This window comes from Solanum tuberosum, unplaced genomic scaffold, assembly GCF_000226075.1.
Source record: "Solanum tuberosum cultivar DM 1-3 516 R44 unplaced genomic scaffold, SolTub_3.0 scf00101, whole genome shotgun sequence".
NCBI lineage: Eukaryota > Viridiplantae > Streptophyta > Magnoliopsida > Solanales > Solanaceae > Solanum > Solanum tuberosum.
In genome coordinates this window covers 1,621,302-1,647,516 of record NW_006239029.1, presented here as the reverse complement: position 1 = coordinate 1,647,516, position 26,215 = coordinate 1,621,302, and the positions used below count along the sequence as shown (strand labels likewise).

Below are 26,215 nucleotides of genomic sequence, written 5' to 3'. Positions count from 1 at the left end.
GTTGTTGTTGTTGTTGTTGTTGTTGTAGTTTCGTGGGTGTTGCTCCTTATTTGTTGTGGGAAATGATTTTCTGCTCATAAATTATACTCCCTCCATTTCAAATTAATTGAATTGTTGAGATGTTTCACACCCTTTAAGAAAAGAAGATTAAGACATAAATTAGGCATAACATTCCATTTTTACCCTAATTAATTATTGTCAAATTTATGATTAAAATAACTTAAGACTAATTAATAACTAATTCCAATGCTAACTAATGAAGGGTAAAATTGGAAGAACATTCTAAAAGTAGTCTTGAAAATTGAACAATTTTTTTAATTGAACAATTAAGTAAATTGAAAAATGAAAAATGTCTCAACAATTCAATTAATTTGAAATGGAGGGAGTAGTATTTATATTAGCTTTATTTTTGTTAAGACTTTATGGTTCTTTTGGATATCTACTTCCCATGAGGTTCTTTTCCCCCAGAAATGTCATATCTGGGTTGTCCCCCTCGGTGGTGTGTCACTTGCAGATCTATACATCTAGGACAGAATGTGATGTTGGAATTGGTTGATAAATATAGTCTGGTATCCAAGGGTGTTGAATGTTTTGATTTGGTACCAATTCTATAGAGCAGCCATGCCATAGAGGTACACATCCACCCTTAAGTCATAATATAAATGTCTTTGCATGTCCATCTTAGGAAGTATTCAGGATGTGAAGACTATAGTCTAGCATAAGGGGATGACCAATGAGCCATTGTGGGGGTTATTGGGATGCCTAACATCTCCTGAATAGAGACAACCAAGCTATAGCATGTGAAATTATTGGATTGATGCCTTTCTAGAAGCAAAATACAATATGTACACAGTACAATGACCCTTTTCCTGAAATTTTAATATACTCGGCTTCCATTTTGCGGTCCATGTCAAGATTCCTGATTCCTTGAATGATTCTATACCTGCAAGTATTCCGTGAAATCTCTGCAGTTCTCAGTGGTAATATATCTTCCATTTGCACTATCTAATTTCTCTTTTAAACTTGCACATAATCATCTTGATGGAGGGATATAAACATGAATTGCTTGCATGAATATAGTCGTTCTGTATCTGTTTCTTTGTCAGTTATTTTCTCAGTTTCCCATTTTCAAGAGCTTACGCTGTAAAGTTGGCGAGTGCCAACTGCTATTTTCGTGCAGCGTCTCATCATCAGACCTTGTATCCAAGTGGATGGGTGAAAGTGAAAAGCTAGTTTCAAACCTCTTCCAAATGGCTCGTGAAAGCGCTCCTTCCATCATATTTGTTGATGAAATTGATTCCTTGTGTGGGCAGCGAGGAGAAGGAAATGAAAGTGAAGCTTCTCGACGTATTAAAACAGAACTCCTTGTGCAGATGCAGGTAATTGATCTATCATGGCTATGGAGGAAGAGAAATCCCCCTGGCTAAAGATATTTTTTTCTTAATTTGTTTTTCAGGGTGTTGGACACAATGATGATAAAGTTCTTGTACTTGCGGCGACAAACACACCCTATGCCCTAGATCAGGTGAAGAATGATTTGCAGTAAAAAGTTGTTTATCTTTGAAATTTATTGCTGATGGAAATTGTCCTCTACAGGCTATACGGCGAAGATTTGACAAGCGTATCTACATTCCGCTCCCTGATTTGAAGGCACGGCAACACATGTTCAAAGTAAATCCCGCCTTTAAATGAAACTACTTCATCAAAAAAAAAATGTTCAAAGTAAAATTCTGTTCTGTGATTTTTCTTGGAAAGTGAAGTTCAAGGAAATATATTGCAAGTCGATTTGTGAGAGCTAGATTTATTTAGATTGGCTTGTTACACGTGCAGGTTCATTTAGGTGATACCCCCCATAACTTGAGCGAGAGTGACTTTGAAGACCTGGCCCGTAAGACAGAAGGTTTTTCTGGTTCAGATGTTTCTGTTTGTGTAAGTCTGGACCTTAATGAATTTGCCTTGATGCCCAACATGTTTTTGTCTGGTTTGTACTGAAGGTAACAAAGGCGGCAATTCCTCAATGTTCTCCTAATATATTTATATACTTTTTCTTCTTGGACAGGTCAAGGACGTGCTATTTGAACCCGTACGTAAGACACAAGATGCTGTGTTCTTTACTCAAACTTCTAATGGTACCTGGATTCCATGCGGACCGAAGCAACGGGGTGCTGTGCAGACAACTATGCAGGAGCTTGCTGCTAAAGGACTTGCATCTCAGGTAGATATTCGGGATACATGTATAGTTTGAGATCACTGCCATAAGTAGTTTTTTATTTGGTTGCAACTTTACCTTTCTCAAAAAAGAAAAAAAAGTTTTATGAGTTTTAGCTGGAATCTATTGGGGCCGGGGAGTACGACTGCACATGTCTGGAAATTTGACTTCTTTCGAGTCACTAGTAATACAGTAATTAAATGTGATTCTAGCATAAAGGTCTGCGTATCATATGATTTTGTTGAACTAAAATGTAAGAAGAGATTGTGCTTTTAATGAACTACATCTTCCTATGTGTCAATTCTGAATAGCTGATATTAGAATTAACAACAACGACAACAGACCCAGTGTGCTCCCACAAGTAGGGTATGAGGAATGTAGAGTATACGCAGTCCTTACCCTACCCTTGTTAGGTAGAGAGGGGTTGTTTCCGATAGATCCTCTGCTCAAGAAAAAAATTACTAGTAATATTTTAGTCTGAAGTTCTGATATGGCTTTACATAAACTGTCTTCTTATCTGCCGGGACTAGTTATAAACAGCTTGCTGATTAATGCCCTTGCAGATCATCCCGCCACCCATTACAAAGACAGACTTTGATAAGGTTCTTGCTCGTCAAAGGCCAACAGTTAGTAAATCCGACCTTGAAGTGCACGACAGATTCACAAAGGAATTTGGAGAAGAAGGTTGAAGAGATTGATGCATCTCTGATAACTACTACACCGGGAGTTGCCATGATTTGTATTCTTTCTCCCTTCTACTTGTCTGAAAAATTCGCGATATTCAAAGGCTCTCCAAATGGGAGGTTGACATTGTTTACCTTCTTGGATTGTATTAGTTTTAGCTTTGCATGTATTTATCAATGTCAAGACAGAACATTTTGCTAGTATCTTTGTTGTATTATTCCTTTTACAATGCTAATTGCAATTACTTTGTAATCATTTCATGAGCATTCCTACTTACCTTCTGAAGTTACCTCAAGGTGATGACTCAAAGTTCATGACTGGTGCAAGCTTCATCTTCTAATGGATCCGACGCGTGTGCCAATTTTCACTATTATGAGTCAGTTGACTTCGATTAAACGAGATGGCCCCAGAGAGGGACTTCGATTTAAATGATACCACCCCAAATAAGGCGTCACCAAATGTTGTAGATAAACTTACTAAAGAACAAGTTAAGCAAAATTGCCTGAAAAATGAAATCATAGGCACTTAGGCTAAGGGCAGGACCAACTACTCCAAGAACACTTATCAATACACTAGTTATTGGTATAAATAACATGAAGAAATGTATATCTTATACACAAATCATACTGATCTAATCATTTCAGATTTCCATAAATGCAAATCAATCCCAAGTGTCAGTTCAAAAATGTAATTGAAATACAGGATTGAGTAAACAACTCATTCATCATTCATAGGAATCAAGAATGACAGAAAAAATAATCCAAGCTGCACAATAAGATCCATCATCACACCAGAGAGTGAATTTAGCACACGGTAGGAATTAAGACCATTTTAGAACTCCTAGATACCTCGAAACTAAAAGGCAAAAAAGAGAGAAAGAAGACAATTCTATAGTTAAAACTCTTGTCTTGCCAAGAACCATTTTGTCTGTCGTTGTCCACACAAAAGTTGGTGGACAGAGTTGCCCGGTACCTATGTTGTTCGAAAGTAGCAAGTACCACTGTGGAATTAGTCGAGGTGCACGCAGGCTGGCCTGAACATCATGGACATACTAGAGGCCTCCTCTCACAGAGCTCCCTACAGAATCCTCACAAAACAAGAACTTAACAATTTCAAGACAATAAGGTTGACCATGGATGCATATTTGCGGAAAATCTAGCACATATGTGCAGCCTCTCTTTGATTTCAAGTCTGATCCATAGGCCCAACAAGTCAGCAGAAGCAAAAGCTTGGCGAATATGTGCTAGGCATCTGCTATTCCAGTTTCTTTTTCCTAGTCTTTGCAGCTACTTCCTCATCATCAATTGAGTCTGCAGGTTCATGTTACCAATCCCTACAACATAAGAAGAAAACAGTGAGGAATTCGTCATTTTTTATGAAATATGAGGAAAAACCTGAGATGTTTCAACTCATTGAGTCGTCGATATAGAATCGACTCATCAGTTGGATAAACTTCAGTAATGTAGCAATGCATAAACACAGTTAATGGTTCTACCCTGTATCTGAATATAGATTTTCTGGAAGAGGTTATTATGGGGTAGCAGGAAATCTCCGAAGTGTCAGCTGTTGTCAAAAGGCGTTACTGAATGGTCCTTCCTGGACTCGAACATTTCCACATCCTTCATGAGTTTGACATGCTCAAGGTTAGGTTCAAATGAAAACATAATCAGAAAGAGCTGCTAGTTGGTCATCATCGTTGTTGCAAGATCACCTTTCCTACCGAATACAGCATTACGAGCAGCAAGACCAGAAAAACCATGTTGAACAAAATACCAGAAGACATACTTTGAGTCTTGGTAAGTGACAAGAGTCTCTGACTTTCTTTATCTTCAGGAAAAAACTAAACCTCCACTCAAATTAATTCTTCTGAGTTTCTGATTGTTTTCTGTAAGGCGGATCGTGATCTGTCAACTGCTCTTAAAAATCAGCCAAAATGACAGCATTTCTATCCCTCAGTCCATAAATAAAATAACTTGAATCGGCAGATATGTAAAGTTGGAAAATTCTCTGTTTCTTCCTCTAGACTGTGCACTATCAAAGTTTGAATCCATGAACAAAACAACCATTAGTGATAGTATTATCTGGAGGCTGATAATTGATGCAACTTCGGGTATAGCCCTGTAAGCTAAAGCTCCATTAGCTAATGGTGCCTTTGCTTATACAGGAACCAACTGTGATATGCTGCTATCTCTTCGTCTATTCGAAGAGCTTGAATTCACCAATAATCACCGCAAGAACATAGACCTCCTTTAAAGTGATGGAATCTATTTGAATCCCTGACGACTATTTGCCTTCCTTCTATCTTTGATATTAATTTAATAACAGTGTGACAGTCACCACAAACTCTGAGATTCTTCACAATCTGAATGGGAATTCCTGGAGGCGTGGCAATCAATCCAAAAGCAATAGCTAACCTTTCACTGTGCCGAGAAAGAATGGCTTCTTTATGTTCATCTTCCACATCATGAAGAACATAATTTGTATCCGGTTGATATCCTGCATCCTTCAATCGGCCACGTAACTCTTCGAGTTTCATGTATATACTGTCAGATAGGGGATGCGAAGCATCACCTGCCATGAATGAGTAGGTCTTATTCTTAACCTCAATCCAGCTATACCCAATCTCTTTTTTAACTTTTCTCACATCCATTAGTTTCCTTACTTTCGCTCTTTCTTGCCAATCTCCCGTTGCAGCATAGAGATTGGATAGAAGGACATATGCAGCTGAGTCCTGAGGCTGAAGAGAAATGAGATTCTCGGCCGCCAGTTTCCCCAGCTCTACATTGCGATGAACTCGACTTGCTGCCAGAAGAGTACGCCACACAATTGCACCAGCAGGAAATGGCATTTCATTGATAAGAGCCATGGCTTTATCCAGCATTCCAGCTCGGCTATACAAGTCTACCATGCAAGAGTATATCTCCATTTTTGGTGAAATATGAAAGTCGTTTACCATCATCTCAAAATATGTTTGACCTTCATTTAGCAGTCCAGCATGAGTACAAGCAGAGATAACTCCAATGAACGTTATATTGTCCATATCCAAATTCCTTTTCCGCATTTCCTCGAATATCTTTAGAGCTTTTCTGCCATAACCATGTTGGGCATATCCTGATATCATTGAATTCCATGAAACTAAGTCTCTTTCTGGTTGTCTCTTGAAAATCTCATTTGCACTTTCTATGTTTCCTCTCTTAGCATACATAGTTACCAAGGCACTGCTCACACATAAGGCATTACTGTGACCTGATTTGATCGCGCTACAATGAAATTGTTTTCCTTGCTCCACTGATGCCATGGAAGTAACACACGCATTGATGACACTGGAGAAGGTAAACTCATTTGGCCTGACCCCATCTTTGACTAGTTGCCGGAAGACTCTGACAGCACCTTGAATGTTTCCTTTTTGCGCATAACCAGATAACATAGCAGACCATGCAATAATGTCCTTCTCATCAATCTCTTCAAAAACTTTCGCAGCCTCATCAGTATCTCCTGTTTTCACATAGGCGTCTAATAATGCAGTTCCGACGGTAGGTGAGCTCTGGTACTCAGTCTTGATGACTTCTGCATGTACTTGGAACAGCGAAATAGATGGATGAGCTGCAAGAATAGTTGAATAAGTGAAATCGTTTGGCCTTATCCCATCCTTTTTCATTTGGCAAAAGAGATTCGCCGCTTGCTCTTGTCTGTTATTCTGCATATACCCGCCAATCATTGCGGTCCAAGAAACCACGTTCCTGAATTTATGCATTATAGAGAATAACTTGAAGGCATCGTCCATCTCTCCACACTTAGTATAAGAGACCATGAGTGCTGTTCTGATATTATTGTCAAAATAGAACCCGTTCTTCATAACTCGACCATGAAGTTGTCTTGCAAAAACCAATTCTTTAAGTTTAGTACATAATTTAACAGCTGTAACATAAATCGATCGTGTCAGTTCCACACCTGCAAGTCTCATCATGTGGAACAACTTAAGTGCTTCGGAATAAAGCCCATTAGTCACCAGACCAGCTATCATACCATTCCAAGATACTTCATTCCTATCTCCCATACCCTCAAATACAGCTGTAGCCTCTCTAACCATCCCAGATTTCAAATACATATTAATCAAAGAATTCCCAACAGATGTTGTCGCCTCAAAACCACACTTGATAACCATACTATGCACTTGAATCCCTTTTTCAACTACACATTTATCAGCCAAAACTCCAAGAACTGTCGCGAAAGTAAACGCATTAGGCTTAACTCCTCCAACTAACATTACACGAAACACTTCTAACGCTCTATCAACCAACTTATTACACGAATAACCCGAAAGCAACGAAGTCCAAGTCACAACATTCTTGTTATCCTCCATTTCATCAAACATTTTCTGACCATCATCAACATTCTCCATTTTCATATACATGTCAACAAGTGAAGTCCCAACACTAACATTGTCAAAGTAACCAGATTTAACACAAAGAGTATGCACTTGTTTACCAAAAAACAAATCAAACAGACAAGCAGAGACCTTTAATATACAAGAAAGACTCAACCCATCAATCGAAAATCCATTACGATGAATACCCACAAACAGATTCAGAGCTTCTACATTGAAACTATTCCGGGAGTACTCAAATAGCAAGTGATTGTTCAAAGAAACTTTCTGAGACTTTTCATCAAACACTTGGTGTGCAGGGAGATAATTTGAAGATTCAAAAGACTTGGTTTGAGCTTCTTCTTCGAAATCAATGGCGAATGAATGAGAACAACAATGGGTGTTCAATGGATTCTTGAAATGCAGCAAAGGCCTTACTTTTTCCAAACACGGCCTTAGAATCATTGCCAGTTCGTTTGCTTTTACAGTTGGAACAGTTGGAAACTGAAATTTAAGTAGCAGTAGTACTAATATTTTTTTTTAAATATAATTTTTTGTGTCTGGTTATTAAAGTTTGACTAAATTTTGATTTTCAAAAAACTTACATTGAAGCCTGACTAAATTCGAATCACGCACTGCATGACCCATTTGAGGTAGCGCTCTCAATAAGATTTTTTCCATATCCAAAATTCGAACTCGAAACCTTTTATTAAGGTTGAAACAATTCTACCACTATCTTGGTAAGACTGGACATTCGGTATTTCGGTTCGGTTTATGTTATTTCGGTTCGATTTTGTTAGTTGGGTTTTTTGTTATGGGCTGCCTAGTGGGCTTTTTAAAATTTTGTAATTTATTTATTTATTTTGTTTATATTTATTTCTTTTTGCTTATTAATCTTGGTGATTTTCAAAAATCTTACATTGAGTAATAAAACCTCCCTAATAAAGCACTATCACTTTATATATGTAGTGAACTTTTTTGTTTAATTTCAATGTCATATTGATATATTGAATGTTATAGAATTTAAAGGGTATTTCGATTTATTAATATGTATTTAATTTAAAATTACTAGATTATTTTAAAAAAATTACATGTTAATTCAAATATATTAAAGTAAAAATCTTACTAAATTAATATAGACGGGACCATGAAATATTATTATTTTGTAGAGGTATTATTTAATCAATAAATTAATATTTATTAATTTAAAGAGTGTTTTGAGATTCAATGAAGATTAATTTTGAGTTTTGATTACATCAAAATTATTGTACCTTACTAATTTATGTATCATTTTTATTGAATTCACATATAAAAATAATAATTTATCATATATAAAGTACAATGAATACATCAAAATCATTGTATATTACTAAATTATACATCATATTATTGAATTATATAAAAAGTATATTGTATGTGTATGATTCATTGTAATATATTTTTTTATTAAATAATTCATTGTAAAATAAATTCAACAATTCAACAATTCATTGATTTTTAATAATCAAATATTATTCATTGTATCTTTATTAAAAACATTCTATATATAACAGTGAGAGAATAAATTATATAATCAACATAAGAAATTCCTTAAAATCATATAAAAAAATAACTTCTCATTTAAAAAACATCACTGATATTATCTTAAAAAAATTATTAATTTACCAAATATCAACAGATAATATTATAGAAATATTCCTATACGTAAACTGGCTCGAACATCGTCATTATTAAAAAAAAAAACTTGTCCCATAACTTAATGTTCACAATACCGCTACTTAAACATTACAAACCTTATATGTTTAACAAAAAAAAAAACATTACTTTATGTGTGCCTCTTTGTCTTCTCTCAAATTTTTTTACCCTACAAAAATACCTGGTACACAACACTTCACTTCTTTTCTCTTCTGTTTTTTTTTTGTGTTAACAAGACTTGAATAGATTCCCCTTTGTTATATTCTTCTACTTTTTTTGCAATCTTTTTTTCACTCTTTAATCTTTTTATTAGATTTGACAGTTAGCAAAACCATTAAATTTTGCATTAAATCTTTCTTTTTTCTTGATAAAATTTCAACCCCACTTCACCATTTACTTTCAAAATCTAGGGTTTTTTTTGTTTTTTGAAACTGAATAAATCAAGATTATTTTTTTTCTCCAAATTTTACTCCTTTTTGGGTCTTTTCCCTTTTTTTGGTTTTTCTCAACTAGGGTTTTATCTCTTTACTCTTTTTTTTTCTTGTGGGGGTAATTTTTTTTGTTGTGTTTGATTTTGGGGTTTTTTCTTTTTTAGTGGTTGGTATGTTAATTTTGAAGTTGTGGGGTTTTTGTTTTTTGGGTTTAGCGTGAAAAAGGTGGAGTCTTTGGGGTTTAGCAGCAAAGAAATCAAGAATTTCAGAATTGTGAAAGATGATTGCTGAGAAACCTACTTGGATTAGACATGAGAGTATGCAGATTTTCTCCATTGATATTCAGCCAGGTGGCCTTAGGTTTGCCACTGGTGGTGGTGATCATAAGGTAACTGCTTTGTCATTCTTGTTTTTTGTTTGCCTTTATTAACTTTTTAGCTATTCATAGGTTGGTGTAGGGAAAATTTAGTTAAATATTTTGGGAGCTGTGAACTAATAGTTTTAACTAGTTGATGAACATGGTTTCTGTTACTATCTACTGTCTAGTGTACTTCGATTATCGCACTTCTATGGTGCATTTATTGTTCCTTTTAAAAGAGGGTGCTTTATCATGCTTTCTATAGTATTTTTCCATGAGCACTTCACTTCAGTTATTTCTTTTGCGTTCTGCTTTGATATGCTTTTCCATGAGCTGAGGTTCTATCACCTCTCTACCTCCCAAGGCAGGAGTAAGGTCTGCGTACAGTCTACCCTCGCTAGACCCCACTTGTGGGATTACACTGTGTGGTATGTTGTTGTTGTTGATGGATATTTCTAGTTGTTCGTGGATTTTGGAACCTGAACAATTGAAGTTGGTTATGAATTCAATTAGTTCATGATTTAGTGGAGCACTAACAAATTGTTGTTTCTTTGGAAGCTGTAAGGTTATTTTGGTTTTTTTTCATAGTGAAATGAAGATTGAGAGTATGCTATATCTGTGTGATCAAGATTCTCAAGTGGTGGGGAGTTTAAAGTATGTTTGTCCTTGTAAGAAATGCCATTTCATTAAAGATTTTTGGATTAGTTTTCTTACAGCGAAAATGTGCAAATTAGTTAAATATCTAGCTTTTGGTATCACTTCTGATCCTCTGTGAAGGCATTTTTTGCTTCTGTATGGTTTATTTTCTCAACTTAGTTTTGCTTGTTAGAGTGAGAAGCTTCTATCTTGATACTCATATATGTTTTCTGCATTACTGCAGTATACTGTTATTAGCAAAGTACTTTGCATTATGTGCATTTAACGTGTCTTCAGGTTCGGATATGGAACATGAAATGTGTGGGTAAAGACTTGGAAGCAGATGAATCTACACCAAAACTTCTTGCCACACTACGTGATCATTTTGGGTCAGTGAACTGTGTTAGATGGGCAAAACATGGTCGGTATGTTGCTTCTGGATCCGATGACCAGGTGATTCAAGTCCATGAGAGGAAACCTGGCTCGGGAACCACAGAGTTTGGCAGTGGAGAGCCTCCTGATGTAGAGAACTGGAAAGTTACCATGACATTGAGAGGACACACTGCGGATGTGGTAATGAGACTGATCTTTTAGCTTCTAAATAACTAATTTGCTTGCCATGCAAATGATTTCTTTTTTGATAACCGTGGTGTCTGGCCGTGCATGTGTGCATCTTGACTATTTCCACACAATTCCCGCCACCTCCTAAACACCTAGTGTTTGGATTTGAACCTCATGGTGCTGAACCTACTTCATTGACCACTTGGTCACACCCTTGGGTGCTAAAATCATATTAGTTTTTGACAAACCTCTTTCTTAATCTCCTATCCTTTGGCTCTGATTGTGAGTAAAATCTGAGAACTTTGTCATTCAGTGGACCTTGAAATCATTTGAATTCATATATGCTTCTGAATAGATGCCTATATGGTCTAACCATGTACTTTCTAACCAATAGGTTGCTCTTTCCATGTTTAAAGTAGGTGGATCTAAATTGGTCTCCAGACGACTCGACATTGGCTAGTGGTAGTATGGACAACACCATCCATATCTGGAATATGAGCAATGGTATATGCTCTGCTGTTCTGAGGGGTCACTCTAGTCTTGTTAAAGGTGTCACCTGGGATCCAATTGGTTCATTTATAGCTAGTCAATCAGATGATAAGACTGTCATCATTTGGCGAACAAGTGACTGGAGTCTTGCTCATAGAACGGAAGGTCACTGGGCAAAATCTGTGAGTTTCCTATACTCTTAAATTTTATTTTATTTTTCTTACTGAAACCTATATCCTAACAATTGTGTATTTTTTTCAGCTTGGGTCGACCTTCTTTAGGCGGCTTGGATGGTCACCCTGTGGACACTATATAACTACTACTCATGGTTTTCAAAAGCCTAGGCACTCTGCTCCTGTTCTGGAGAGAGGGGAATGGTCTGCCACCTTTGACTTCTTAGGACACAATGCTCCTATTATTGTCGTTAAGTTCAATCATTCTATGTTTCGGAGGAATTCGGCTAATGCTCAGGAAGTGAAAAATGCTTCTCTTGGATGGTCAAATGGTTCTTCAAAAAGTGGAGGAAAAGAGTCCCAACCCTACAATGTTATTGCTATAGGAAGTCAAGATCGCACCATAACTGTGTGGACTACAGCGAGTCCACGTCCTCTTTTTGTTGCCAAGCATTTCTTTGCTCAAAGTGTTGTGGATTTATCATGGTAAGTTAGCTCATAGCATCATAAATGTTGGTCTTTTCACAACAGTAAAGACATTTTCCATCTTGAATTGTCTTTGTTCTTTTTGGCTTTCTTTCAGGATATAATTTTCTCTGTGCAGGAGCCCTGATGGATATTCACTGTTTGCATGTTCTTTGGATGGAAGTGTAGCCACTTTCCATTTTGATGAGAAAGAACTAGGTCATCAGCTTTCTGATGCTGAATTAGAGGAGTTGAAGAGAAGCCGCTATGGTGATGTTAGAGGTCGACAAGCAAATTTAGCCGAAAGTCCAGCACAACTATTGCTTGAAGCTGCAGCTGCAAAGCAAACTTCAAGCAAAAAACTAACTACGGATCTTCCACAAGTTCAAGCAACGTCAAAATCTTCTGTTGATTTGGGTAGTGTGGTGATTGTTCCCAAACCAAAATCTGATAATGGGAAAAAGACTGAAGGAGTTAACAGTGATAGTTTAGCTAAACCCGCAGCTTCTACACGCTTGTCAAGTCCCGTGAAGCAAAGAGAGTACAGAAGGCCTGATGGTCGAAAGAGGATAATTCCAGAATCAGTTGGTTTTCCTACCCCGCAGGAGAACACCTCTGGAATTGCTCAATCTCCTGTCGTTGAATTTCCTAATATGACAGTGGAGCAGAGTAAAGATGAGAATGGTATGGTACTGTCTGATGCAAGTGTTAGAGAAGTATTTGCAAGGAAAACAGTTAGTGTCAGTGCTGATCAAAGGGAGCGCTCAGGTGTAACTGCTAGAGGTACCATCAGTGATAGCCTCATCATTGAGAAGGTTCCACCTTCTGCAGGCAAGGATGGAAGTATCAGCATTGAACAGATGGGAATTGTCAAAGATCCATCTCATTTGGGTACTGGTGGTACACTTTTAATCAGGGTTTTTGATAATAAAGAAGGGGTGGACACTGGTCCAATTTGCTTAGAGGCTCAACCCAGAGAACAAGCTGCCAATGATGTTTTGGGGACAGGAAATTCATTTGTAATGAAAGAAACTGAGATCCTTTGTTCCAGAGGCGCTCAAACTCTCTGGTCTGACCGGATTACTGGAAAAGTTACTGTTTTGGCTGGAAATGCCAACTTTTGGGCTGTGGGATGTGAAGATGGCTGCATTCAGGTGAGTTTCAAAAAGCTTGAACAAACACATTATATTGTTTTCGGCACGATTGATTCTATCCTTTAGACAAGTATCTTAGATGTTGATTGGTGGAATGAATCTGTTTCTTTTATTTCTACTCGTTTTGTGGTTATCTTCTGCTTTTTTATGTTGACTTTGTAGGGACTACACAATAAATGACTGGACATGCAAAATGAGCATGTATAGATTTAATTTTTCCCTTTTCTTTCCAAGACTACCAAACATGAGAATCCTCCCCTCTTCGCCAAGACGAGAGGTAAACTTGGGGAGATTAAATTGACCTTCATAACACTTTGGACTTGATGATGGCTCCTCTTATCGAGCCCTTTCCTTTCTGACCTTTCAAAATTTATTTTCCCCATTTCTGTCAATTCTCTTTGCCTAATGAACACTCTGGTTTCTTGCCTTTGTGCTTTTCTTTTTCTCCCCTATCCCTGGGTGTTGTGCATGTTAATTGATCTGTACATGCCTGAGTACTGTGATTCACATTTTTTGACCTAAAATGCTGTCATCCAAACCCTTTACCTGCAGTTTTACTGCTTTTGAAGAGAGTGAAACATTTATTACTTCTGTAGTCTTCCCTTCTTTCTTGTTTGTCTGTTGCAAATCATCACTTTGAGCTTTGTCCTTTTTACATCTATTATCACATTTTGCATGAGTTAGGTTCGGTTTTTCCTAATATATACTGCCTCATTTCATTTTATGCAACTCCATTTGACTAAGCACAGAGTCTTAAGAAAGAAATGAAGACTTTTGAAACTTGTGGTCTTAAACATGCCTAACATTTGTGTAGCTATCAAAGCTTGTCATTAACTTTTGAAGGCTCAAGGTTGATTTGAGGACAAAAGAAGTCGCATTAAAACATAGATCCCAGTTATTTCTTTGTGTGCTAAAGATTCTTCTATTTGCTTGCTTACTCCAAATATTCCTCGAATTGTACGATATATTCTTATTCTCATCTTTGCTTGTAAGAAGATTTATACAAAATGTGGACGACGTGCCATGCCGACCATGATGATGGGATCTGCTGCAGTATTTGTTGATTGTGATGAATCTTGGAAGTTTTTGCTCGTCACAAGGAAAGGGTCATTGCATCTTTGGGATCTATTCAACCGGAAGTGTCTCCTTCAAGACTCATTGGCGTCCCTTATGAACTCAGATCCCAAGGCAAATGCAGGTGAGTTATAAAAGTCCCAAGATTTAATTCATGTGTCTTCTGGCTGAGAATTGTTCTCTTCCTTTTTAAGCATTGCCACTGAGAACTGTGTTTTTCCTCTTTTATGCATTGTCCTCAAGGGGATATTACTTTGCTTACAAGCTGACAGTATTAAGGGTACTGCTGGAAGTAACATTTTCTAGTATTTCGCTGCACAAGAGATGCAGTCGTTGATTCTTTGTTGATCATTAAATTCAAAATTGAACCAACATATTGCATTGTCTTAGCTGCATTTCGTATCTTATAACTTTTTCTTGACTTGTTAACAGGCACAATCAAAGTGATAACAGCAAAATTATCAAAATCTGGTTTTCCTCTTGTTGTCCTGGCCACACGGCATGCATACCTCTTTGATATGAGCCTCATGTGCTGGCTGAGGGTTGCAGATGATTGTTTTCCGGCTTCGAATTTTTCAAGCTCCTGGAGTTCGGGCTCATTGCATGGTGGTGAACTAGCGGCACTGCAGGTGGATGTTAAGAAGTTCCTGGCTAGAAGACCTGGCTGGAGCAGGTCAATGTCCATTTTCTTTCATTTTGGTTTGTCTGAACGCATCAGCTGCATTTTTTTTTGGTCACAAGCCCACCATTTTCTACTTCTTTGTTCTTAATATCTTATTAGTTCCTCTTAGATTCCTTGCTAGAATTTCCCTAAGAGATGTTGCATGTTTAGTCTGTATCTTATATTAGCATATTGAAATGTTATCAGTTACAGAGTGACTTTTGCTGTTTGAATAACTGTACAGTTGGTATTTGTGTGTAAATTTCTTGCCTAATTTTGTTTTGGTGGCTCATCGGTCTTACTAAAGTTTGTGCATCTGCAGAGTCACTGATGATGGGGTACAAACACGTGCTCATTTGGAGTCTCAATTGGCGTCTGCTCTTGCTTTGAAGTCTCCTAGTGAATATCGTCAATGCCTTTTATCCTATGTTCGGTTTTTAGCAAGGTCTGTTATGTAGTCCTTTGGTGATATGGAATCTTCATTTAATACTCCCTTCGTTTCAGTTTATGTGACACTATTTCCTTTTGTCTGTTCCAAAAAGAATGACACATTTCTATATTTGGAAACATCTAACTATTAACTTCCCATATCCTTAAAGAGAAACTTTTATAGCCATACAAATGTTATGGAATGATTGAGACCACACGTTTCAAAAGTCTTTTCTTTTTTACTTAAAACTTCGCGCCGAGTCAAAACTATCTCACATAAATAGAAACAGAGGAAGTATCCATTTTAATGCACTGGTTAATGTTGGAAACTTCATCTTCAAAGTAAAATGATTGATTAAATTGAGAGTTGCAAATGAATTTTTAGTGCTAGATGGACCTTTGGGTTATGTAAGAAACTTTAAGTTTGTGGAAATTGTTTTGCCTGCACATTTGACAAGGGTTGGTTTGGAGAAACCAATAGTTCTAGTTGAAGTGGGTTGAGAACCATGAGGTCTTGGGTTCAAATTACAGCATAGACAAAAACACTAGGTGATGTTTTCCCATCTGTCCTAGCCTTGGTGGATAGAGTTACCTGGTCTCTGTTGCTGGTGGGAGGTGACGGGTTTTTCGTGAAATTAGTCGAGGTATGCGAAAGCTGCCCTGACACCATGGTGATAATAATAAAAAAAAAAAAGTAGTTCTAAGAACTGAATTTCTTGATTGTGAATGGTGCTATGTTTGTATTTATGAAGTTTCAGGGTTTACTTTGTTATGACATGTATAAAATCCTATCTATATTCATTTATTATTTGTCTAATTCAATTTTACTGTTGGTTTTTTTTCTTTCTGAAGTGTCGTGTCAAAGATGAATTTCCACCTTGTTTGAATTCTTGAGTATTTTAACATATGATTGCTCTTTAAATGCAGAGAGGCAGATGAATCACGCTTGAGAGAAGTTTGCGAGAACTTTCTTGGGCCTCCCACAGGGATGGCTGATGCTGCATCCTCTACGTCAAATATACCTGCTTGGGACCCTTGTGTATTTGTAAGGGATTCTCACACTTCTTTTTTAGTGTATATTTCTTTTGGGGATGAGCCCAACTGTGGCTCAACTCCAACAATATCTGCAAATATCTGTTATTGTCTTTGTAGATGAGTATGACCTTCATTTTTCTCCATTCTCTCTGACCACTAAGTCCATCACTACAGAGAGAAAAATGGTGATAATTATATTAGCATGTTTTCTTTGAATAATATGAGATTTAGTCAAATTTGTTTTATGATGGTGGTGTCTGGGCCATTGCGCGCACCTCGACTATTCCACTGGTACTTGCCACCTGCCCACAGGTACTGGGTAGCGAGATATCTTCAAATATATTTGGACCATGTATTAGAAAAAATAACATCACATTGGAGTTGTGCATGCGCTATTATTGCTTCTGCAATGTCCAACTTCACATCTGACGAACTATGTCAATATTTTTTTGAACCGCTCAAGCTTGAAAATAGGTTGCATAAACTAGCGAGAGACTTCCTTGAAACTATGTCAATCTTATTGCAGCTCAATGTAGGAAGTCGGTCACATAAAGACCAACGACAATTTTATTGTTTTAAGTTGACATTTTGTTTTCTTGGCGCCATGTTCATGCAGCATCTTGTTGATATAATATACCTTGGTGATGTTTTTATCCGCTGCACACATTCTTTCATCTATTCATGTTTTTGCTCATACTTGATGGATTTCATTTTCTCAAAGTGAGATTCTAATTAAATCTATCCGTATTCAAAATGAAAGCCAAGTATTTAGAGATTAGTCTCCACGCTCAGTTAAAAAAATTATCTTTCTTATCAAGTTTTTGTTATCCCGACTATTTCAGGGTATGAAAAAACAGAGACTCCTTAGAGAAGACATACTTCCAGCAATGGCCTCAAATAGAAAAGTACAGCGGCTGCTCAACGAGTTCATGGATCTCCTATCAGAATATGAGATACCTGACACAAATCTTGAACAGAGCAACATCGCAACCACCACATCAACTGGAATGAATCTTGAACAGACCAATGGTGCAACCACTACAGATAAAATGGATACTGATCTCCCTATGACTCAAAGAACAGCTCCCAAGACACTAATAACTGATCCGACACCTTCCACAACTGTTAATGACCGAGACGATCCTGCTCCTCCTGCAGTACAATCAACTGATCATGTTGAGCCTTCTACACCATTGAAAGATCCTATGGACTCCGCTCAAGAAGGAGCTGATGAAGCTAAATCTGTACCACCTCCAACAGATCAAATGAATTTGGATCCACCTGCATCAGTTGAATCGGAACCATTTCCGTCACCAAAGGAGAAGGTTTCTTGATATCTATGTTTTCATATATTAAATGTGATAGGCACCTTAAAGTACTGCTGACACAACAACTGATGCTGTGGACTGTAAAAACGATCTTCCACATGCAGCTTCCAGGCTGAATGTCTGAGTGGATGCACCTCACCTAGAAGGCGGTACCCAAGGTATGTAACATGATAGACTTTTTGTTGTAGTGGAGTTTGATTCTTGTGTGACCCTAGATAACCTTTTCATTTTATCGAATTTTCTTGTCATTGTTCTGAATATAGTTTTTACGCCGTGTGAAGTAAAAGGTGTATGTACTCTTTCCCCCTAATGAAGACATTGATTGAGATCTTTGAGCATATTCATATTCTAATGTTGAACAGCAGTTCTCAGAACTTGCAATAAGTACTTTATTTTGAGCAGAACAACAGGATTGCCATTTGATGGTACACATTTGCTTAATGTCAATCTCACAGTTGGTGAAATATGTCTTGTCATCTCTTTAAATGGGCACTCTGTGCCGTCAAACGCACGCTAGCGCATCGCCTCACTTAGCGGGTGCTTGCTTCAATGTCATCGTCAATTTTCTATAACATACTTTTCCTTTCCAATGAATGTAATCCTGAAGAAGCAACTGAACAATTATTTCGCTTTATGCTTTTTTCCCCTTTTATTGCAGTCTATATATTTGCTAGTCTTGGACTACACATACATAGTTGCATTTTCATCTTCATTTGCGCCTTTGTTTATTAAATCTCACGCTTTATTTGTGCTTAAAGCTCCAACAAATCTTAGAGTTTTTTTGCTTTTTCACCTTTGATAACATTGTACCAATCTCATAATTCTTACAATGGCAAAGGGTCAAAACTACCCTTAAACTATCCGAAATAGCTTAAATATACCCCTTAAATTATATTTCAGCTCAAAAATATCCTTCCCGTCAAACTATTGGGTCACACTTACCCTTCTTGTTAATTGAAGTATCCATGTGTGTTAAATGTCACATGTGCACGCCAAACAGATCCCACATAGACGACTACGGAAAAGGGTCAAAACTACCCTTCAACTATTCGAAATAGCTTAAATATAACCTTAAACTATATTTTGGCCCAAAAATGTCCTTCCAATCTAACCATTGGACCACACTTGCCCTTCTGTTTAATAAAAACATCCATGTGTGTGCTAAAATGGCACATGGACTCCACATGTGCACGACAAACACACCCCACCTCCACATAGACAACTTAAAGCCCTAATTTCACTCTTTCCCCCCCTCATTTCATCCTTTCCTTATTTGGCTATATCTATATGAATATACAACATACATTGACTCAATTCAGTTTCATTTTATTCTGATACTAATATGTTGTACTTTAAAGATCACAACTTAAACAAATTCAAATTAATTCTGCTATCTAATCCTTAAATCATCTATTATATTGAATGTTTCTTTAACTTTCCATAAATTCTAAAACTTCCTTAATAATCATTTAGAGCATCTTCTGGATTAGGGACCATAAAAGCTCAAAACTTGAACAAAAATGTGTAACTGGTAAAAAAATAAATTTTAATTAAGAAATCTATAAAAACTTACTAGGTTTTCGTTGATGTAGTAGCAATCGAAGGTTTCATCCTATCTGTTCGTCAAGTTTTCCTCATTAGCGAAATCGTCGACGTTGATGTGACGGAGCTCGGTCACCACCGCCAGGGAAGCCGTCGTAGTCGTCTTCATGTGCCTGGAGTTCCAGTGATTATAAGTATATTAGGTCTCTTACGGCCACTGCTATTTTGCGTCATGGCGGTGAGTTGAATCAACAAGAAAGCTTCGCTAAGATTTGTTTAAACAAAATTAATTTATTAAGAGAAATTAAAATAATAAATTAGTGTTAATTGATTAATTAAAATGAGCGTGTTTATATTATACCTTAGATCATTTCTTTTATTGTATTTGAAATGGTCATCAAATTGCAATTTCTCTACTTCATTCGGTTACGTATACAAGTTTCTGCAAATATTTTTTCTTTTTTTGGTTCAATGTATAGTTTTCAGGATGAAATGAGGGGGAAAATAGTGAAATTAGGGCTTTAAGTCGTCTATGTGGAGGTGGGGTGTGTTTGGCGTGCACATGTGGAGTCTATGTGCCATTTTAGCACACACATGAATGTTTTTTGTTGAACAGAAGGGCAAGTGTGGTCCAATAGTTAGACGGGAAGGGTATTTTTGAGCCTAAATATAGTTTAAGGGTATATTTAAGCTATTTTGAATAGTTTAAGGGTAGTTTTGACCATTTTCCGTAGTCGTCTATGTGGAGGTGGGGTCTGTTTGGCGTGCACATGTGGCATCCATGTAGCGTCCATGTGGCATTTAACACACACATGGATACTTCCGTTAACTAGAAGGGTAGGTGTGACCCAATAGTTTGATGGGAAGAGTATTTTTGAGCCAAAATATAATTTAAGGGTATATTTAAGCTATTTCGAATAATTTAAGGGTAGTTTTGACCCTTTTCTGTTCTAACAAATATGAGTTAGGAATAAAGTTGGTGAAATGTGGGTTCCTTCAACTATACGAATGTACAAAGTGAGAGAGATATACACATACATACATACACCATGTGGTGTCATTATTATTTGGCCAAACACATATGCAGACTCTTAAACTTGTCCCTAAATTTCATTTTGGCACTCCAACTCAATCTTGTTCCATTTTAACCCTTCAACTCCAATTTTTATGTTCCATTTTGACATTTCTAAGTGATGTGGCAGAGCGTGCATCACACTTTTTCTCTAAGAGAGTGAAAGACAAAAAATAATAATCCTTCAACTCTATTTCTTTTATGTACCATTTGACACAAAATACTAATTTTATGATTTCTTTATTTTTATGTATGTTATTCAACTGCAATTTTGCATTTTAGAAATCGGTGTTCATCCGTTAGTTATTGTAAAAAATTAAAATTGACGGATGATCATTGATTTTTTTTTTATAAAAAAAAGTAATAATTTCTTTTCAAAAGTTTCCCTATATTTTGCGTGAAAAATAACCGACGAAAGTGCATCAATTTTCTATCTTAAGAAAATCAATGACAACCCAACGAAGTCTATCGAGTTTCAACATTTTTTGTAGTGTTATTAATTAGCAATGAACATGAGTTTTTTTGTACTCGTATTTAGTTGAATGAAAAAATAGAAAGCTGCTGTTTGAGTTAGTTCAAATAGACTAGATATGAAAAAATAAATATGTGGTGTTATTTAATTTAATTAATTGTTTTTTTAAAAAAAACCAACACACTTTCGTCGATTATTTTTTCACACAATAATGTACAGAAACTCTAAAAAAAAAATTAAAACAAAAAATGATGTTCATCCATTATTTTAAAAATAAATAAAAATATGATGTTGATTTTTAAAATGAAAAACTGGAAATGAAGAACATAAATAAAAATAAAGAAATCATAAATTTAGTATTTTGTGTTTAAATGATACTATATAAAATAGAGTTGAAGGATTAAAATAGAACAAGACTAAGTTAGCATGACAAAATAAAAAATGGGGGCAAGTTAGAGGAGTTGTGTATGTGTTTTTAATTGGTTTTTGTGCCATATCATGGCATGTGAAGTACACACATCCACTTTGTTGATTCTTTGGAAAGAAGTGCCAAAATGGAACATAAAAATTGGAGTTGAAGGGTTAAAATGGAATAAGGTTGAGTTGGAGTGTCAAAATGAAATTTAAGGACAAGTTTAAGGGTCTACATATGTGTTTGGCCTTATTATTTTGTCTTTTTAATAAGGCCAAACACATACACAACCCCTCAAACTTGTCCTCATTTTTCATTTTGGCACTCCAACTTAGCCTTGTTCCATTTTAACCCTACTCCATTTTTTCGGTACCATTTAAACACTTATATTAATTTTTATGATTTATTTTTATTTATGTTCTTCAATTGCAATTTCTTATTTTTTAAAAAATAGACGTGTGCCTGTTAATTTTTGTAAAAAAATTAAACATTTGCGAACGAACATAAAAAAATTTCAAACAATAATATTATTTTTTGATATTTCTCTGTATTTTTGCATGAAAATAAATTGACGAAAGTTCTTTGATTTTTGTTTCTTAAACATTCAATAAAATTAAATAACACTACTTATTTATTTTTTCTTATCATCTAAGTTATCTAAATTTAACGCAAATACTCACTTTTAATTTTTAATATAATCAATACGAATAAAAAAATCCATCTTCAAAAAGACTCAACTGACTTTGTTAATAACACTACTAAAAAAAGACTCTTGTTCATTGCTAATAACACTACTAAACAATGTTAAAACTCGACTGACTTTGTTAGGTTGTCGGTGATTTTAAAGAAAGAAAATCAACACAATTTCGTAGGTTATTCTTCACACAAAAATACGTAACACTCTTAAAAAGAAATTATTATTTTTTAAAAAGAATTATTTTTTGTTAATTTTTAATTTTTTAATTAAAATTAACTGACACGTGTCGATTTAAAATAAGAAGTTGCAATTGAAGAATATATATAAAAATAAAGAAATCATAAAAATAGTATTTCGTGTTAAAATGGTACATAAAAAAATGGAGTTTAAGGGTTAAGATGGAACAAGGCTAAGATAAAGTGTCAAAATGAAAAATGTGGACAAGTTAGAAGGGTTGTATATGTGTTTGGCCATATATATAATTAGAAGGTATATAATTTAAATTTATAAAATTAACTTGATCGATAAATTAAATTTATTAAATTAAACTTTTGTTGATGTGTAGTTAAATTATATATATGGCCAAACACATATACAACCCCTCTAACTTGTCCACAATTTTCATTTTGGCACTTTATCTTAGCCTTGTTCCATAGGCAGTATATATGTTTGGCCTTTTAATAACCGTAGTATTTGAGTCCGCTTGGGCACACCTCGAAAAATTAAAGCTGTGTACGTGACTTTATAAAATGTGACTGTAACCAACATGAAATTCACAAGTGATCATATCGACCTGCAATTATATATCATTGAAATTAAGCTTGATATATAAATTTATCAATATTATTAAAACGAATTATGTATTTATTATCATCTTGAGGTGTCACGTGGAACACTTTTTGTTAATGTGATGTTGTACAATTTTTTTCCCGGCACGCATTTATCGTACACTTTGGATAAAGACATTGAAATATGAACCTTGCAAAATTTAAGACATGTCGTATTTTAAGTTGACCCCATTAAGGACAAGTTGGAGGTTGCAAAATGTGTGAATATTCAAATCAACCTGAAATAACTTGATATATAAATTTATTAATATTATCAAACGAATTATTTATTATCACCTTGAGATGTCACGTGAAGATACTTTTTGTGAATACGTGTTTAGGAAAAGAACGTGAGTTGGATCCAATTCGACAATGTATGTATTTTTCCAACATGTGTTTATCGCCCACTTTATAGCGGTGTTTATGAATATAAGCAACATGAAGTTATCACAAGTATTCAAATGGAATCATCGAAACTACGCTTGAAATTTATCAATATTATTAAGACGGATTATTATTATCACCCGAAGATGTCACGTAGAATGTGAAGTCATTGGATTGATTATTTGAAGATGAGTTTTTGAAGTTCGAGAAATTGATTATTTTTTTTCAGTAACAACATTCAGGCGAAAGGTGTGTCTAAAATTTATCGTTATTCTAATTACTGTTTGACTAAGTCCTATATAGAGGATTTGCCTACAGAGAATATTTTCGATGATCATGTATTAAGCGACACACATACTATATAATGATCGAGACTTACGATCTTCAACCTTTGAAACATATTCAAAAGGCAAATTTAAAAATATATGAAAATGTCGTTCATTCATAGTAGAAAAAATTATATCTTAATAATTCATATTTTCTTAATGAACGTGAAAAGATATATTAAAATGACGATAGAATTGAAACAGAGAGAATATAAGTTATTGATATTTGTATTTTTTTAAAAAAGGAATTGTCCCTTCGAGGATTTATTGTCTATAGACAAATTGACAACAACCATGCTTATAATATGCTCACTTCTTCATCCAAAAACAAACAAAAAAATGGTTTTGGACAAAAACTAGAGTTAATGGTAAAAAAAAAAAGAATACATTTCAATTATCACTTTTACTAGTTTTATATCTCAACCATCCATTGTCCTATTTGTCAACTTAAACTACCATCTTTCGTGAGTTCCATACACTCAACTATCACTCCATCTGTATTAAAACACACATCGATGTTGAGTTGGCCTACACGCATCTATTATCGATTGGGAATATATATTTGACCAACTCAACATCAAGACATGTTTTACTACAAAAAAAATCACAATTTAAATAAATTTTTAATCATTAATGTTATTTTCGTTATGAAGCTGAAAAGTGGCTAGTCCACATTATTAATTCCACAAATTTTAACGTTGAGTGAGGCCCATAGTAGCAAAATTTGACTAAGTTCTCAAACTTAATGGTTCAATTCAATTGCGTGGGCTAGACCATTATTCAAAGTTAAGCCATTATTTGAAATGTAATTGACGTACTTTAAGTTGACCATCAAAGGACAAGTTGGAGGTGCGAAATGTGTGAATATAACTAACACGAGGTTCACAAGTATTCAAAACAACTTGAAATAATCATTGAAATAGATTGATTTATAAATTTATCAATATTATAAAAATAAATTATTTATTATCACCCTGAGACGTCGAGATACTGTTTGTGAATACATGTTTAGGGAAGGAGCGTGAGTTGGATCCAACATGACAATGTACTTTTTTTTCTAGCACATGTTTATCACCCACTTTATAGCAGTTTTCGTTGTTCACGGAGTCAAGAATGAATTTTGGATAAAGACAGAGATAATAGGAACTTTGCAAAATTTAAAGACATGACGTACTTTAAGTTGAACATATTCAAGGACAAGTTGGAGGTGACAACATGTGTAAATATAGCTTACATGAAACTCACATGTATTCAAATCAATATCCAATAATAATTGAAATTAAACTTGATATATAAATTTAAATATTATCAAAACAAATTATTTATTATTACATCGAGATGTCATGTGAAAACATTTTTTCCTAAATGTGTGTTCGGAAAGGAGCGGAGGTCGGATCTGATATAATAATATAGGTTCTTTCTAAACGCGTGTCTATCACCTACTTTGTAGGGGTTTTTATTGTGTAAGGGAGTTAATGATATACTTCATATCGAAATAGAGGCAATAGGAGCCTCACATCGATGTTGAGTTGGCCTACACACATCTATTATCGATTGGGAACATATATTTGGCCAACTCAACATCAAGACATGTTTTAATACAAAAAAAATCATAATTTAAATATATTTTTAATCATTAATGTTATTTTCATTACGAAGCTGAAAAGTGGCTAGTCCACATTATTAATTGAACAACTTTCACATATAGCAAACACAAAATTCATATTTGTATGTTATAGCAAAGTTTGCATAATTGCGCTCCATAGCAAACATATATATGTATAATTCGCTATACATATACAAAAAAAACAGTTGTATAATTCGCTATACATATACAAAGAAAGTAGTTGTATAATTCGCTATACATATACAAAAGAAAGCAGTTGTATACAAAAGATCAATTGTATAATCTGTGTATGTATAAAATGAGAAAGAGAGAAAGGCAAAAGAAAACTGGGCAGAGAAATATTTGTATTGTATAATTATAAGTGTATAGGACGAAAATATATGTATTTGCATGTGTATATATAATTTTCTCTTGCTTTATACAAACAGAAGCGCAATTTATACATTTCGTTTATGTTTGTATAAGCAAGAGAGGCGAGGGTGGCGAGCGAAATTTGGGAGAGTAGCGAGCGAATCTGAGAGAGGGGAACGAAAATATATGTATATATACAATTTTCTCTCGCTTTATACAAACACTAACGCATTTTATACATTTGTGTTTGTATAAAAGCGAGAGAGGCGAGCGAGACTGCCACCAAACGAGAGTGGCGAGCGAGATTCCACCAGGAAAAGTGGCTAAAATAGCAATAGTTTGCTATAAGGTACAATTAAATGAAAGTATATTTATAACATTTAATTTGAATTAATAGTTTGGTATTATATATAATTTTCCCTTATTAATTCTACAAATTTTAACATTGAGTGAGGCCCATAGTAGCAAAATTTGACTAAGTTTTCAAACTTAAATGGTTCAATTCAATTAGACCATTATTCAAAGTTTAGCCATGATTTGAAATGTAATTGACGTACTTTTTTGTCTTGCTAGCATGTTTATCACCCACGTCGAGGATACATTTTGGATAAAGATGGGGCTAATAGGTCCTTCGCAAAATTTAAGATATGTCCCACTTTAAGTTGACCATCAAAGGACAAGTTGGAGGTGCTAAATGTGTGAATATAACTAACACGAAGTTCACAAGTATTCAAGACAACTTGAAATAATCATTGAA

At 35.2% G+C, this 26,215-nt stretch overlaps 3 protein-coding genes across 5 annotated transcripts in view; 2 read left to right on the top strand and 1 right to left on the bottom strand.

Moving 5' to 3' along the window:
• Positions 1-3,169, top strand: part of LOC102603061 (protein SUPPRESSOR OF K(+) TRANSPORT GROWTH DEFECT 1) — a 7,045-nt gene extending 3,876 nt beyond the window's left edge. Inside the window, exons 3-8 of one of the 2 annotated variants that reach the window (XM_006349056.2) lie at positions 1,181-1,379; positions 1,457-1,525; positions 1,597-1,671; positions 1,831-1,929; positions 2,060-2,215; positions 2,773-3,169. In XM_006349056.2, the coding sequence (XP_006349118.1) occupies positions 1,181-1,379; positions 1,457-1,525; positions 1,597-1,671; positions 1,831-1,929; positions 2,060-2,215; positions 2,773-2,898 (724 nt within the window). In that variant the 3' untranslated portion in view covers positions 2,899-3,169. Of the gene's footprint in view, positions 1-1,149; positions 1,380-1,456; positions 1,526-1,596; positions 1,672-1,830; positions 1,930-2,059; positions 2,216-2,772 lie in introns of those variants that run through there. The other variant, XM_015309471.1, reaches the window with a different exon arrangement.
• A 398-nt stretch (positions 3,170-3,567) lies between these two features.
• On the bottom strand, positions 3,568-7,752 carry LOC102602727 (pentatricopeptide repeat-containing protein At2g27610). The gene is made up of 2 exons (XM_006349055.2): positions 4,389-7,752; positions 3,568-4,226 (listed from the first exon to the last, which is right to left on the bottom strand). The coding sequence occupies exon 1, from the start codon at positions 7,722-7,724 to the stop codon at positions 5,109-5,111; it is 2,616 nt and encodes an 871-aa protein (XP_006349117.1). The 5' UTR covers positions 7,725-7,752; the 3' UTR covers positions 3,568-4,226; positions 4,389-5,108.
• A 1,732-nt stretch (positions 7,753-9,484) lies between these two features.
• On the top strand, positions 9,485-18,087 carry LOC102602385 (protein HIRA). 2 transcript variants are annotated; one of them, XM_006349054.2, is made up of 10 exons: positions 9,485-9,773; positions 10,677-10,952; positions 11,360-11,611; positions 11,691-12,088; positions 12,207-13,221; positions 14,218-14,419; positions 14,728-14,968; positions 15,279-15,401; positions 16,313-16,430; positions 17,263-18,087. In XM_006349054.2, exons 1-10 carry the CDS (start codon positions 9,666-9,668, stop codon positions 17,752-17,754), a joined length of 3,225 nt encoding a protein of 1,074 aa, XP_006349116.1. In that variant the 5' UTR covers positions 9,485-9,665; the 3' UTR covers positions 17,755-18,087. The 2 variants fall into 2 exon arrangements, with proteins under 2 accessions (XP_006349116.1, XP_015164955.1); XM_015309469.1 differs by lacking the exon at positions 9,485-9,773 and having other exon boundaries at positions 10,864-10,952; positions 11,357-11,611.
• Positions 18,088-26,215: the final 8,128 nt, after the last annotated feature.

Bases quoted from the DNA above. Each gene is read 5' to 3' on its own strand.
- LOC102602385 (XM_006349054.2), top strand. From the start codon at position 9,666: ATGATTGCTGAGAAACCTACTTGGATTAGACATGAGAGTATGCAGATT. The intron at 11,612-11,690 runs GTGAGTTTCCTA...TATTTTTTTCAG, and splicing joins AAGGTCACTGGGCAAAATCT to CTTGGGTCGACCTTCTTTAG. The intron at 14,969-15,278 runs GTCAATGTCCAT...GTGCATCTGCAG, and splicing joins AGAAGACCTGGCTGGAGCAG to AGTCACTGATGATGGGGTAC.
- LOC102602727 (XM_006349055.2), bottom strand. From the start codon at position 7,724: ATGATTCTAAGGCCGTGTTTGGAAAAAGTAAGGCCTTTGCTGCATTTC.